This window comes from Ictidomys tridecemlineatus, chromosome 13, assembly GCF_052094955.1.
Source record: "Ictidomys tridecemlineatus isolate mIctTri1 chromosome 13, mIctTri1.hap1, whole genome shotgun sequence".
In the NCBI taxonomy this organism is placed as follows: Eukaryota; Metazoa; Chordata; class Mammalia; order Rodentia; family Sciuridae; genus Ictidomys; species Ictidomys tridecemlineatus.
In genome coordinates this window covers 98246790-98260725 of record NC_135489.1, presented here as the reverse complement: position 1 = coordinate 98260725, position 13936 = coordinate 98246790, and the positions used below count along the sequence as shown (strand labels likewise).

At 40.3% G+C, this 13936-nt stretch overlaps 1 protein-coding gene across 1 annotated transcript; it reads left to right on the top strand.

The window, feature by feature from the left end:
• Nucleotides 1-2754: 2754 nt before the first annotated feature.
• LOC120888062 (uncharacterized) lies at nucleotides 2755-12865 on the top strand. The gene is made up of 2 exons (XM_078029840.1): nucleotides 2755-3374; nucleotides 7886-12865. Exon 2 carries the CDS (start codon nucleotides 8339-8341, stop codon nucleotides 12863-12865), a length of 4527 nt encoding a protein of 1508 aa, XP_077885966.1. The 5' UTR covers nucleotides 2755-3374; nucleotides 7886-8338.
• Nucleotides 12866-13936: the final 1071 nt, after the last annotated feature.

The window sequence follows — 13936 nt, the reverse complement described above, 5'->3', positions numbered from 1 at the left end:
TCTAATTTTAATAGAGGAAAAAAAATAGCCACTGTTCCATTTCTTAATGAGAATTCAAAGTCTCCAGAAATAAGATTTATATTGTTATTATTGTGCCTGTTCCCATAGAAATCCACAGAAATGACTAGTGATGGTTTTGTCCCTGTTTGTCAATGATAAGTTGGGGAACATGGGGATAATTTTAAGCGGAACATAATAAAACATTCACTTCTGTTCGTGGAAAAAACATATAATAGGACCATAAAAGAAAAAGGAGCCCAAACCTACCCATGCTGAGACACCCAAGAGCCGAGATATGGGCCTCCAATTATGATTTAGGAACTTTCAAGAATATTTGAGTTCAAATTCATGATTTTATAGAATAATATGTGGCCTGTTATGACAGATTTGCTAAAGGATGTTGCTGCAACAGAAGTTCAGAATATGAGGCATTAGAGATTTTTTTGTGTATGAAAGGACAAGGAAAATAAAACTTGAACCTGCAGTTCAAATGGAAATAGAAAGGTGAACTCACCTGCTCTTAAAATAGCTCATTTCTAGCTTTGCCTCTAGAATGACTGAGAAGGGAAGTCAGCCACTACCTGGGCTCAGCTAAAGTAATATGACATTTGTTTCCACTAACAGAAAAGAATAGCTTCTTGGAAAAGGGCTACGGGCATTTCAATAAGCAGAACGAGTCATGTTTAGACTAGACTTTTTATTGGCAGAAGTAAGCACAGTTTGAAAGACATCCAGAGTAATTCTGGAATGAGCAAAATTGTTCCATTGCCATGTTGAAACCATTGGAACAGCACAAAGAAAATAACAATTCAGTGAAAATGCACGAGCTCAGGATGAGATTTCAAAAACTCAACTACTGTGACAAACCCTAAAGGCAGGTATAAAAAAGGACTTTTAATTTACAGAAATATTGCATAGAGATCAACCCAAACCATGTGCATCTCACACTAATTTCTTACTGAATAGGTCCATCAGTGTAAATCAATCACTGAGGGATTTGTTGAACTCTGTACAGGGTATATTAATTAAGGTCGATTGTGCTGCAATAACAAATAGTTCTCCACTTTTCAGTGGATTTAAGTACAAAAAAAAATAAAGTGTTTCTTTACTTATATCTGTTCTGGGTGGGTTTGGGTGCAGCTCTCTTCCATGTGGTCATGCAAGGATCCAGTTAGTGGCTGATTTGCACCTTCGATATGACTTTCATTACATTTCCGTTCAACCAAAGGGGAAAAGGCTGAAACAAACATCAATTCTGTGCACATTTTACAGGCTAGAATTCAGTGTCACCGACACTACTAATTTACTGCAAGAGAAACGAGGAAATACAAATTATCTGTAGACTAGGAAACAGAGGTCATGAGTTTTGGAAGCCAACTAACCAGTCTCTGCCATAATGTAAAGTATTGTCATTTTACTCAGGAAATAAAAGGGATTGTGGTAAAATCTGTGAAAATTGTTTCAGTAAAAAAAAAAAATAAAGAGATTGTAAGAGAACGACATGTAAAAGAAACGACACTACAAGAAAATGTAAGGTTGAAGTGTCTATTAACATAAGTACGTGTTAAATGTAACAAATGCCATTTTAGGTCGAAATATTCTTCGATTTTTAAAATAAGTCTCAGGAGATGATTCTAATTTCTCAAGTGATTACTTGCGTATTTTCTCTTGGTGGCTGTACATGCCTGAGATGACAATTCTCTTTCCCTGATTTAGGTGCGTACACGCTCAAATAGGAATGAAGAAATGAGCAAATCTGTGGCCAAAGTCCTGTGGTGTGGGTGCATCCTAGGAGTGTGGCGACAGCATTTGAATCACGGAGCTTCGTTCCTGACAGCTTCCCTATTCAGATGTTTGCAGCAGTTAATTTATAAGTGGAATTTCTTAATGTCTTAAGAGGTGCTGAAGGGATTAAGAAAAGCTTCATTAGTCAGATTTATGAGTCCAGATAGGTATAGGAAGGCCGTAGGAATTCAGACACGTTAACTTAGCGAGTTTTGGTTTGTGCCGTCATAGACAAAATGAGCTTTCTAATAATGTCTTTTAACTCGGTGCTTAAACACCTAAGTAAAAAAACAAAACAAAAAAAAACAAAAAAACAACAACAACAAAAAAAACACTTTCGTCGGTTTTTTTGCTGCTGTGAACAAAAGACCTGACAAGAACACTTTCTGAGGAGGAAAAGTTTTCATTTGGGGGCTCATGGTTTCCCAGGTCCCAGTCCATAGATGGAGGATCACGTTTCTCAGAGCCCAAGGTGAAGCAGAAGTGTGTGGCAGAGGAGGATTCTGGAAATGTGGCACCAGAAAGCAGAGACCACAAGAGCTCTGCACAATAAGGACAAAACACTCCAAGGCACGCCCCAGGGGCCACCTCCTCCAGCCACACCCCACCTGCCTGCAGTCACCACCCAGTCAGTCCCTATCAGCGTTAAGCACTGATGAGGTTAATGCTCCCCGAACCCCATCATCTCACCTCTTAACTCTCTTCCATTGCCTCCCACGGGAGCTTCTGGGGGACACCACGTATCTGAACCACAACAACAGGCTCTGAACTAACTTATTTAAGGGGAAAATTATTTAAAATTTTTTGTAAGTTCTCAATCCAAATGTCATGGTTGTCCTCCAAAAGCTCACGTGTGAGACAGTGCAAGAAGGTTCAGAGAAGAAATGATTGGGTTAAGAAAGCCATCGTGAATTAGTCGCCTGATGGATTAATTGAGTGGGAACTGAAAGCAGGTGGGGTGTGTGACAGGAGAGTTACAGGAGAGTTTGAAATAAACAAAGGACAGGAGAGTTTGAAGTAAACATGTTGTGATGAAGAAAGGTGCCTAAGCTAGAAAATGTGTGAAATAGATAAGGATAAAAGGTAAACATGTTTTGAGGTATTTTAGCACAAAACAAGTGTGATTTTCTAAGATAAACAAAGATGTAAACAAGATGTGATGTAATAGAGACGATCTGTTAAGATAGGATAAGAAATAGAAATTATGGAATAAACATGTTTTTGGTTTAAAGTATTGTAAACAACTATAGTATTTAAAGGCCAGGAAGGCTGAGCTCTTTGGCCAGTTCAGACTCACTATGTGTGGGTCAACATCGAGCGAACTGCGTCCCACCAGCCTCTGTTCCTGTGCCTCGTGTGATGTGATGTGATGGAGTGAATAAACCGGGCATTCGAAAAGGCATCTCGCGTGTGGCGGCTTCTTCTTTCAAGACACGGATCGTCGGCCGGGAGAGGTTACCTGGGGCAGGGGCAGCCGTGACTTCAGGACCACCCGGGAGCGGTCGGAGGACCTCGCCGCCGTCCTTTGCTCGTGTCAGCTGGCGTAGTCGGCAGGATTCGATCGGGAGAGTGCACAAGGAAAGAGAGGGGTAAGTGCCTTCCCCAAAACGCACCTTCACAATCCGACCTCCGTTTGTGGCCCGAAGTGACCGTGAGAGTCCGGCACCCGGGAACCCAGCGGAATGAGGAGGGGAGCGCACCCGCTTAATCCTTTACGGTGACGGCGGACCCCATGTGAATGGGCTGGTGTAAAGAAAGGATAGGAATTTGGGCTCAACTGAAGTGGGAGGAGCATTTGGGGAAACTCCTGAACCATATAGAAACGTATAGCTGGATCCAGTGGAATTGGTCTTTATATAAAATAAGAATATACTTCAGCATAGTAAAATGGGCATACGAGATACCATAGCAAAGCTGAAACAGTGTACTCTAAAAAGAAAAAATTCAGAACACAGTGATAGTGAGCTAGAAACTCAGTTGCCATGGCGACCATTAGAGAGGATAGTTCAGGCGAAAATGCCTGAGTTCCAAAAAGGAACCACCGTGGAAATAGCCCTAAGCAATCCACAGATAGTGAAACCAATAATAGAAAGGGCCAATAAACGTGAAATCCCGGGAATCTTATGTAAGATCATTAATGACGTAGACGAGGACAGACTTAAAGGAAAACGCCTGGTTCAGGAAGCGCTTAAGAAATGCAAAAATCCTTTCCTACAAGATATCATAGATAATGAGCCATGTTATAAGTCAGAGCCTGTATCAATTATTAAGACTTCCACGCCCAGCAGGGGACGCCCTGACGGGTTGGAACAAATAGTAGAGACTAGAGATATGACTAGACCAGAAATGTTACAATTGAGACAGGATTTCTCACAGAAAGGATCAACTGATGGAGAATTTTTATATAATGTGTGGTCAAAAGGAGGAGAAAGCCTCAGACTCTCGGGGCGAGAAATGCAATTAGTAAATATTCAGATAGACCACCCCGGAGTGATGGAGGCGATGCAAAGAATGATTGAAGAAGAGCCATTAGAAGTAAAAACATTATTTAATTGGATAGCTAGCGCATGGAGAGAAGGAATTCCCCAATTAGATCTAGGGGCTTTTGAAGGCAAGGTCCAGTGGAAAACCCCGACGGAAGGTATAAGGATGGTAAAAAAACTGGGAGTTTTCTGCAAAGTTTATGATGAGAATCAAGGACCGCCACTACGGTGTAGGTTAAACCCAATGCTCAGACGAATAATAGTAAAGGGGGCACCGGAACAGCATCGGGTACTCCTTTCCACGATGCTAGCAGGAGCCACAGACCTTTGGGATGTGGTGGAATTTTTAAAACAGCATAGAGAATTACAGATCGAAAATAAAATGTCTTTTGAAGCTACCCTGACGTACATGAGAAAAAACTCTTGGGGAGTCACGCCTGGCCAGCGTCGGCTCCCCTTCAGAGGGCCATTCCAGGAACAGCAGCGTCAGGGGAGGAGAGATTATCGCAATCTAAAGCCAGGTCAAAAATGGCAAGGACAGAAATTTACAAACTTAAAAATACGGGGTCCAGACAGCAACCCCCGGGAACAATCAGAAAACCAGATAGGAGGGGTAAATTACAACCGAAGATACACAGAAACCCGATACCAAGCCCCTCAAAGCGCACGCAGGTGGCCAGCGAAAAATCGCCTCGGCGACCCGCGTTTCAATACAGTGCGTTTTGGAATGCAGACTCGAGACCATTCATTCAGCTAACTTTTATTATAGATGGACAAACATGTTCAGACTCGTTTCTGGTGGATACTGGAAGCGAGGTAACTATTATAAGAAATGATTTTGTAAATAGAAAAATAGAAGGAGAGAATGTAAATGTTCAGGGAGTGTCCGGGCATATCCAAACCATGAAGAGATGTAGAGTAAAACTGCTGGTTTATGATAAGGAAATGGAAGTGTCAGTCCTGGTGGGTGGAGTACCACACTCAGTGTTAGGGATAGACGAGATAAGAATGCTATTTGGAGAATGGTTGCCTATCAAGAGAATTAAGCATTGTTATGCAGGCAGCATTCCAGAGGTGATAATTGAGCCCGTAAAGCTGCCACGAATACCACCTTGTTTTACAAAACAATACTCCATAAAGGGAGGTCATGAGGAAATATCAGAGGCCATTAAGGACCTGTTGAATAAGGGAATAATAGAAAAAACTCAATCTTTTCATTACAATAGCCCAGTGTGGCCAATAAAAAAGCCAAACGGGAAGTGGAGACTCACAGTAGACTATAGAAATGTAAATAAGTTAACTCCTACCATGCCGGGTTCTTTGCCTGACATTGACAGTATCTATACGGAAATTAGAAACTTTTCGCCCACATGCTTCTGTGCTATAGATCTAAGTGACATGTTTTTCGCTGTACCTCTTCATAAGGATAGTAGAGAAATGACAACTTTTACGTGGAACTCAGTACAATACCAGTTCACAAGAGTGCCACAAGGATATAAAAATAGTCCAATCATAGCACATAACGCTTTACAACTTTCATTAGGAAGATTACAATTACCAAGAGACACTAAAATATGGACGTATGTTGACGATATTTTATTAGCTGGCAGAAATACAGAGACCCTAACTACTGCCAAAGATATGCTAATAAAGACCCTAGTGGAAGCAGGGTGGAGCATAAACCCAGAGAAGATTCAAGGACCGAGCGCCTCTGTAAAATATCTAGGCATCGTATGGAACGCTAATGGTCCGACAGTGCCACCTACCGTCATAAACAAGATAGAAAACCTAGCATCACCTAAAAACAAAGCCATGGCACAGCAAGCAATAGGAATTTTAGGATATTGGAGACTACACATTCCATATCTACAAGTATTATTGGCACCAATATATAAAATAATAAGGAAAGCATCAGATTTTGTATGGACGGATGCACAAGAAACTGCATTTCGTCAGGCAATTGAATATATAAAAACATTTTCCCAATTATATGTGCCACAGCCAGGAGAAATAATTATTTTAGACATTGTATTCGCCAATGGTTTTGGTAACTGGGGCATTTATACAAAGAGTCACGGGCAGACAAAACCAGTTGGATTTTACTCCAAACGTTTCCCATATGCAGAAAATAAGTATTCTTTCTTTGAAAAAACTGTTTGGACAGCTTATTGTGCTTTTCAGTCTCTAGGGTTTAATATATCCAATAGACAGGTGATGATAAGATGCCCAATGCCTATATTAGATTGGGCTAAGATGCCAGATAATGCATTAACAGGGCTACCAATTGAAGGGAAAGTAATGCAATGGAAATGGTATATAAATAATCTAGCCCAAGATACCTCAATGATGGGAAGTTCAAAAATTACAAAATTAACTGAAAGTGTAAACGCCCAGCCTATGATGCCTGTTCCAGTCCCAATAGTGGAACCAAAAGTAACACCCATTGGAAAATGGGGAGCATCCGAGACACATGCTAATGCCTGGTTTACGGATGGCTCCAGTGCAGTGATAGGAAAGAAAACAAAATGGAAAGCAGTTGCATTTAGGCCCCGTGATGGTAAAATTCTATCTAAAGAAGGTTCAGATGATTCTGCTCAATTGGCTGAACTCTTAGCAGTCCGCCTCGCGGTGGAAGAATCCATAAAGGAGGGAGTAAAATATGTACATATATTTTCAGATTCATGGGCAGTGTGTAATGGTATTGCAATTTGGTCAGCAAAGTGGAAATTAACTGACTTTACAATAAATGGTAAAGATGTATGGGGAAAAGATACATGGAAATGGTTAGCAGAAGCTCCAATCCAAATCCTGATCACTCACGTGGACGCCCATACGGGACGCCAGGATAGTATTTCTAAGAATAATGATATCGCTGATAAATTAAGCAAAATTCCAATACGAGTAAATGCCATTAAATTGAGAAATCCAAACCAATGGGAGGTAGACAAAGCCTCTGATACAAAATTAACTTTAAAACGTAAACCTAATTGGCATGTGGTCAAACCACCAATGGAATCTGATATCACATTGGATGAAATTAAACAAATCCATGCAAATCTTGGACACATTGGAACACATGGTCTGTACCAATGGTTCAATTCTAGAAATATTAAGACAACCTGGAATAAATGTAAACAAGCTATCACTGGCTGTGAAAAATGTGCAGCCAGTGGGAGCAGGTTTAGACGTAATCCACCAAGCACAAGAACGGCCCCAGCAGGATTTAACCAATTAGTGCAGATTGATTATATTGGGCCATTGAGAAATGGAAAATATGTATGTAATATGGTGGATTGCAGCACAGGCCTTGGAATGGCTTACGGATGTACAAAAGCAAACCAAACGTCCACCATAAATTGTGTATGGACATGGTGTGCCCGATATGGATGTCCATGGAGCATAGCCTCAGATCAGGGAACTCACTTTACTGGAGCACGTGTTCAAAAATTGGCAGATGTATTACAAATTTCATGGGATTTCCATTTGGCTTATAACCCCACTGCAGCAGGTGCAGTGGAAAGATTCAATGGGTTACTAAAAACAAAATTACATATGTTAATGGACACGATGCCTTTTGAAAAGGCCCTGCTAATTGCAGTCTTTGAACTTAATTGCAGGCAGAGGCTACATAGGAGTTCCCCTTTTGAGGAAGTGTTCAACAAAGTTATCGAATATCAGGAGGAGGACGAGGAAAAACCATCGAATCGTGCATCAAAAGTATGGATTAAAGATAGAAACAGTACAAAGGTAACTAAGGGTGAAATCATTGCCGATGGGCAAGGAAATACATTTTGGATATCAACTAGTAAAGGAGACCTTAGGCTAACTAAAGATAAAGATGTATGCACGAGATAATGTATATCGACAGATCTGGAGCTTTGTGCTATTCATAATCATTGTTGTGTATGGTTGTGCCTTGTTATCTGGATACTTTCATTGTAATGAGTGGCAAAAACATAAGAACAATACATGTATAGGATCCATAGGAGAGGAAAAAGTGAAAAATGTTATGAGATGTGTTATACTTAATTATACAGTGTGTTTTTGGTAGACATCTTAACATAATAACTATGCTGCTTCAACGCTGGACATTGTTTTTTGCTATTATTTGTGTAACAACAGACAGCACTGCTAGCACTGATAGTGATGCTAGCAGCAGTAATGATGCTGATGTTGGCACTACTACCACCACTACCATCTCTACTACTACTAAACCTACTGATACAACTGCTGCATGGAAATGGATTGAGTCACAAAGTTTGTCAAAAAGTCAATGGTCATATAAGCGATGGGTAGAAGAATACCTACAGTTTCCACAGTCTATGAAAGAGGTAAGCAATGGCACTGTAATACCACAATACTGGAGATCAAGAAAGTTTCTGCAGAATCTAACAGCAATTCAATACTTATACTATCACAAATATGCATTTTGCACCCACTTTAACAGACATTATGCACCGACATCTTGTACATCATTTTACGAATGGAATACTACAGGCATCTATTCACCTTTATTCAGGACTGTGTCAGAAGGTGGATACACGAATGCATATGAAACTAACCCGTTGCGATGCCATCTGATGGATGCCATTCTGGACCAATGGGCACAGAAACCACATTTTGTGTATCATTTCCGGAAAATGAAAGAAAGTACGTGGATAACACAATACAATGCTACAGCAGCCTTGCTGAAAAGACCTGCAGAAGAAATATATGTTGTGGAACCAGATGATGACAGCGATCTCTTCACTTGCAAAAAAGCTACAGATATCAGCATACCTGCATTACCGTTCCAAGCGTGGGCAAGTAACCAACAAAATGATTATCATGCATTTGATTATGAATACGAAGAAGATGAAGCCTCTCATTCCTCTTTCGACTCCTACGAGATAGAAGACGACAGGAAAGCTACCCGCACTAATGACAGCGCAATTGATGATGACACAACAACAACTATCAAGACAACAACTATGGGAATAGACCTCCTACCCTACGATGAGTCCCAAGAAGTGCTTAACAAATGGTATAGTCGTCCAAGACATCTGCAAGGAGCAAGACCAGTCAAAAGATGGCCAGAAGCTCTAAAGAAACCATATGGAGCCTATTGTCCAAAAGAATTACAGGACTATTTGGACTTGATGAGTTCTGAAGATCATAAGATGACAATCTGGTTAGATGACTTGCAAAACAAAACTTTGGGATACACAGACTTTGTAACATGCGTTGCAGATTTTCCAAACCTTCCGATATTTGGTGCATTTGACATCCTGTCTACATATCGCTCAGACGTACATATCTCCAACACATCATTCATGCCAGTGGAAGACTGGTGGAAAGTGCTGACTTTAGGAACAGAAACATGGAGATCACCAGTGGTATTGACTGACCCAATTCCACAGCCATTTACGCATAATATGGCACGACGGACGTATACACCACCAAGTAAGCTTAAAAATATAGGTTATGTGTGTGTTCGCAGTATTTTTGGAGAAATGCAAAATAGGTCAACTGGTGTTGCATTCATAGGACGCGTATGTTTTCCTTATGACCTAGGACTGATAAAATTTTGCAAATACAGGTATTGGTATAAGGTAGCAGGACAAGTAATGGACACAATGTCCTATCCGCAAATAGTACCATGCATGTTCCTGCATCCTTCCAGACTAGATCCTACGTGGCAGACACCACTTTTTCCCATGTTCCACCATGAAGGATGGATCTTATATCATAACATAACCAGACGATATGCATTCAAGAATACAGTAGAGGAATGGGACACAACAGAAATAAACGAAGGTGTATGCCATGAACGACATTCCGACGTCTGTAACAATCAGTTTGTAACCTTTAATCAATCATTCTGGACTAATAATAGAATCCTGAACAGAACACAAAATCCCATGTGGAACTGGACATGGTGTTACAATTTTTCAAAGGAGAACTGCATACCAGAAGAAGATCATACTGTTTTACTTAATGCAACACATATACATCTAATAAGAAATAAAACACATGAAGCGTTTGACTCACCATGGCAACCAGTTTTAGTAATCACACCAACAGACATACATAAAGGAATAAAATGGAACGTGTCATTCCTACAAGTAGACTATTCATTCAACGGATCAGCATTGGCAGAAAATGGAAAGCCATATTCAGACTTATCATATAAATTTTATGATCACTTTATGTCATCTTTAATACCTGTGTTTAACATATCTAACTCAACAATTAGAGACGCCCTACATAATATCAGTATACCTATGATGGCCAAGAAGAGAATCTACAACGACACAAAAGGAGTGCCTATAGCATTAGAAAGATCCAACTGCAGATGGTTCCCATCCAATATCGCCATAATACATGGAGTTCACAGATCCATTGAAGATAATGTGTCAGTATATGACATCCCAATGGATGCAGTCAATACTTCCCACATAACAACGTATTGGGAATCTACGGTGAGACACACATTGAAACCAAAGGCAACAGCATTAACATACAAATATCCAAAAATAGACGAAGTAACATTATTAACAAAGAAGAATGTAATGGATGATGATGTAGAATCAGAAGATGGATGTCCAAGTACACAATTATGGGACACTAAGATCCGGTATCACGTAGAAGCTGCAGACAACAAGACTTTGAGATGGTGGATGACGGCAGGCATGGACTTTTCCAAATGGAAAAACGTAATACATACAGGAAAACTGCCATACTATTGGTATATGCTACTACCAGCATTAGAAGATGACAATTCCTGGTGGATGTATGACATTGTGTCTCATGATGTCTTACGAAATACAACGGACATTTATGACAGTTATGCAGGAAATCATAAAATATATGCTTATAAGATGACAATGAAAGACTGCAGAGTGACACCCGAATCGCTCAAACCATGTTTAATATACAGAGGAGGATTCAACGAAACCAGGGGGTGGGTGACAGCCCACTACCCTAGAAGTGTCTTGTTCCCGCCAAAAGCAAAAATGACAACCACTGAAGCCCCAGCATATCTACCACTTCTAAGACAACCACTGAGATTCCTGGTGCACCCCGAGATCCAACCAGTGAGACTACGGCTCTCACTTGGACAAGCATTCAGGGATACCGAAGTATGCGGCTCAGAAAAATGGCAATATGTACTGCCAGATTTATTTTACAGCATAGCACGAAATGCCGCAGGACGACGTCCGTTACAGCTAGCAGCGGTAGGTGCTTTCATCGCTGGAGCTGCTCTTGGAGCATTGATCGCCGGTGCAATGACAGAAGAACTCAGAGTTGAAATTAGTGCATTAAAGAGCTTACAAGGTAAACAAGCATCAGTGATTGCAGGCATATCGAAAAATTTACACTCTGCATCAATACTAATTGATAGAATTAATATAGAACAAGCAATGCTAAAGAAACAAATTGATATCCTCAATACAGTGGTACAAACGACAAATGAAATGTTTGAATCAAGGTTGAAGCATCTAGAAGCAAACCAAGAATGTGCTCATATAGCAGCAATGTTAGAGGCATCATTAGAAGATTTACGAGTTTTGTTCCAAACAGGTATAGGTATGGAAACAGCAACTTCTTTCACAGTATTAGATCCAACACAAGACTCGCATTGTGATATGGGAGATTGTGTGATTCATCTATGGCAGATATCTACAACATCAGCGGTTATTGGATATCCAACAAAACCAGTACCACGTAAAGTCGGAGATACATGGTTATTACCATACGAAACTTTTTATTGGCTAACATGGAACGATACATCATTCTATGTCTCTGCAGATGCAACCTACAGTTTGGGTAAATCAACGATGATTGCTTTCAACTTAGTATCAGACGAACCCTTAACATCGGACGTAACAATCTCTATGCCACAAAGCACCTTGATGGACCTAGGTAACTACAGATTGCTGACATGTCATCCCATGGACTATATGGTAAGAAGATGGCAAAACATCACTTATAATGAAACTCTACCATTGAAAGCAGGATGCCATATACATTATAACACTATGATGATTGAACACATGAACGCAACTCGTAAACAACATCCATTCCGACGAATTAACTCCACAGACCCAGATTACACCAATAGACTATTGTCAGACGTCATCTTTATCTCCAATCACACATTTGGTCTACACGTATTTGTACCACCTCCTCCAGAATCTCAACTATATGAGGAAGCAAAGAAAGCAGTGGAAACCCTAAACAAACAGTTTGCAGAACATGGTAAAATCATAGAAGCTGTTCATAACCAAACTACGAAGATGATACAGCAGTTTCAAGGTGAAACACATAAGGTTAAAGTATTGGTAGACTCAGGATATTTAATACCACGTGACTTTAAGTATACTTATGACTGTTCTGTGATGGGATTTTTCAGGAAGTTAGTTCATGCAGATTTTACGTGTATAATGAGATGGAATCCTTTTCATTGGTTTAAAGAAATTCTTTTCTACGTATGTTTATTTTTCCTTCTAGTAATATTAGTTAAGATTTGTTTGGCAGTGAATAAGAGAACTACTCGAAAGACAGTTGTAAAGCTTGATAAACAAATGTTTTACAGGAACCATGAACAAGCATAGGAAACGCAGAAGACAGTCTGCGCGTCGTACACAAAACGCAGAGCGGAATGAGGTTTTGCACTATGCAAGTTGTGAGCTATGCTTGAGTTTTCATGTACGTAACTTTTTCTGGTATGGTGCATTAAAATGTTATGATGAGGACACGCTATCTTTGTTGCTCCACTTGGTGAATACTTGGGCACCAAGCCATTGTGTTCTACATATAGAGATACAAGACAAGATACCTCGAGTTCCGTCAATCATCGAGTTTATACGCCATGTATGGACTCATCAATGGTACATGACGATACATCGAAGAGAAGTGTCCAAATACGAAAGATACCCGGAACATAATAAGTTTTTGATGGGAATATTCACGGAATGTATGAGAACGGCACATCGAGAACAGAATGTACGAGGATGGCCATGGGCATGGTATATTAATAGTATCATTATTTTCAGGCAGGATGATGACGCCATATCCTCGACAATGTCTTTGTGTCGACCAGGAGCAATCTGTAATAGAGCACCATTCAATCCACTAGATTTGCAAACGCTTTGCTGGAGACAAATTATTCTTCCTTATTTTGTACACATGTGGAACTATACGCTTAGACACGCGGACTTACCGAAATTATATCAAGAATATGTAGGAAAAAATTTTCTTGATGCAGATTTATTTTGATATGTACTTTTGGTTGAAAAATCAGTAAAAATAATAGCCATGTCTGTTGAGAATAGTTATTGGTCCTGCAAAAAGGTGGCGATTGAATAATAATGTCCTAATCATAAGTGAGCTGATCTTGTGGTACCCAGTGACGGGCAACTTCCACGCTTGTACTGCAACCTAAAACAGGGGAAGGGGCCTCCCCAAAACGGGTAAGTAGTACAAGGGCAGTGGACGACCTAAGACAGGGGCTACTTGATTCCCTTTGCATGCAACCAATATAGAAAGACAGGAGACTTGAACACAAGCCTCCCAAAGGGTAATACTTATCCCTGGCCCCGAGGGCCCGATTTCGCCCAATTTATTGTGTTGCATGAACAAAGTGGCCAGCTCATTCGGACATGACACAAAATTTTTCTTTTAAA